The following is a 2,237-nucleotide window of genomic DNA, read 5'->3' on the forward strand; positions in this document are numbered from 1 at the left end:
TTATGTTTGTTTCAGGTGACAAACAGTGGAACAGAAGTGGACACTGGTCATGTGGAATCAGCCAGCACCTCTGGAGATGATCCCCTTTACACCCAGCATTCCGAGAATAAGTCAGCTTTCAGTACAGAGGTATGAAACTGCCATTTTAATGCATTTTTTTATACGGTAACCGTCAAGTCCCCACAATCTACAATGGACTCTACCAGTGTTTAAAAAGCACTGATTTCAGCTAGCAGATGAAGTAGTGCCCATCCCCCACTGGGTCCCCACATTGTGTTTAGACATGAAACGTTACACAATGTCCCCACAATATGTGTACTCTAAAAATGTTAGATGTTTTTCTTAAAATGTCTTCTTTAATTGGAGTGTATTTGACTAAAAATACGTATACACCAAATCCACAGAAGACAGTTGCTTTGTCATCATTTTTTTGTAGCATCTTTGTTTAGGAAAATATTTTGCACACATTTATGCTTTCTAGCCACTTATCATGGTCTAATTTTAGGCTGAATTTTTGGTTTCAGGTAAAAAAATGGGTAATGGATGAAAAAAGTCATAATCCAGAATCTGGAGATAATCAGCAGCAGGCATCTGCACTCCTAAATCAGGCAAGAAGATACCTTTGTTTTTTTAGCTATACATGTCAAAATGTCATCCAAGGGCAAATAATTTTTTACACCAATTTCACATTACTATTTTATAAACCTGAAATCCTTTGAGATCTTATTACATTTTATTCTTTTTATTTCATTATATATTTTTGAACTTTTTAAGCAGGTAGCAGATGAAATGTTTGCTGGTGACCAATACTGTATACTGTATACTGTGGATACAAGCACTCCTCAGGTACAATAAATTGTAACGTCTTAATATAAAATAACTAAAGTCTGCAGCAGTCTTTTAATTAATGTTCAAATTTAAGTTTATATTGTTTTTTTATAGCTTCATGAGGTAAGCAGCCATGATGCCTGTTCCATCAGTAGTTTGGAAAACAGTGAAGATGACTATGTCCCTGAGTCTTCATATAGTAGCTCAGATACAAGTGCCTGCAGTCATACAATTTCATGTACTAAAAAGAAAGCTGAAACTAAAAAAAATCTTTCACTCAGTCCTACTACTGGTCTGTCCAGTGCTATAGCTGACAGTGAAGCTGAAGTTGGGCAGTCAAGCTCGGTTTTGGTCAGAGGAATTTCAAAGACATCTAAAAAACCAAGAGTGTATGACAAGAAACAGTACTGTTTGTTTTGCAGCAAACCACTATCAAAAATGGCAAGACATTTAGAGCAGGTTCATAGCACAGAGTCAGAAGTTGCGAAAGCTTTGAGTTTTCCAAAAGGTTCAAAAGAAAGGAAAAACTTGCTAGATCACTTAAGGAATAGAGGGAATTTTGCTCATAATGCAGAGGTTGTACAGTCTGGAAAAGGTGATCTTGTACCTTGTAAGAAGCCGAGAAAAGATTGTGACTCCAAAACCTTTGTGCACTGCTCCAACTGTCAAGGACTCTTTGCTAGGAAGTATCTTTGGTGTCATATGAAACGATGTGAGCTGAGTAAAAATGTTAAATCCCATCCCAAACCAGGAAAGAACAGGGTGCTCTCACAAAATGCTTACATGGGACCTGCACCTCCTGGAACTAGTGCTGGCCTGTGGAAACTGTTAAGTAATATGACCTATGACAGTGTGCTGCTTGCTATTAATTCGGACTTCTATATCAGAAGATTGGGGGAGTGTTTTTACAACAGAGTAGGCTCAGATATCAGCAAGCATGAATATATTCGACAGAAAATGAGGGAAGTTGGAAGATTACTAATTACAGCGAGGGAAGTTACACCCTTGCGTAAAATGGAGGATTTTATTGACCCAGCTAACTTTATGTATGTCATAACAGCTGTTCGAAAATCCAGTGGTTATGATGAAGAAAAGTGCACATTTCAACGACCATCCCTCGCATTAAAGCTTGGTCATAGTTTACAGAAGATTGCTTCTTTGGTTTCATTTCAAGCAATGATGGATCGAGACAGTGAAAGAGCAGAAAAAGCACGCAACTTTTCAGAAATGTATATGGCAAGATGGAGCGAGCTGATATCATCACATGCACTCCGGACTCAGAGAGAAGTTAAGTGGAATGCTCCACTTGTTCTTCCTTTTACTGAGGATGTGAAAATGTTACATTTGTTTCTTGACCAAAAGCAAGAAGAGTACTTTCAGAGTTTATCCAAAGATGCTTCCACCAAGAA

The 2,237-nt window shown here is 37.8% G+C and overlaps 1 protein-coding gene across 1 annotated transcript in view; it reads left to right on the plus strand.

Moving 5' to 3' along the window:
* LOC131347439 (uncharacterized) overlaps nt 1-2,237 on the plus strand; it is a 3,945-nt gene continuing 1,708 nt past the window's right edge. The window contains exons 1-4 of the mRNA XM_058381481.1: nt 1-129; nt 525-608; nt 778-846; nt 943-2,237. The exon at nt 943-2,237 is cut by the window's right edge and continues 644 nt beyond it. Coding sequence (XP_058237464.1) covers nt 540-608; nt 778-846; nt 943-2,237 — 1,433 coding nt within the window. The 5' untranslated portion in view covers nt 1-129; nt 525-539. The remainder of the gene's footprint in view (nt 130-524; nt 609-777; nt 847-942) is intronic.

The sequence above is a fragment of the Hemibagrus wyckioides genome, linkage group LG27, assembly GCF_019097595.1.
Source record: "Hemibagrus wyckioides isolate EC202008001 linkage group LG27, SWU_Hwy_1.0, whole genome shotgun sequence".
In the NCBI taxonomy this organism is placed as follows: Eukaryota; Metazoa; Chordata; class Actinopteri; order Siluriformes; family Bagridae; genus Hemibagrus; species Hemibagrus wyckioides.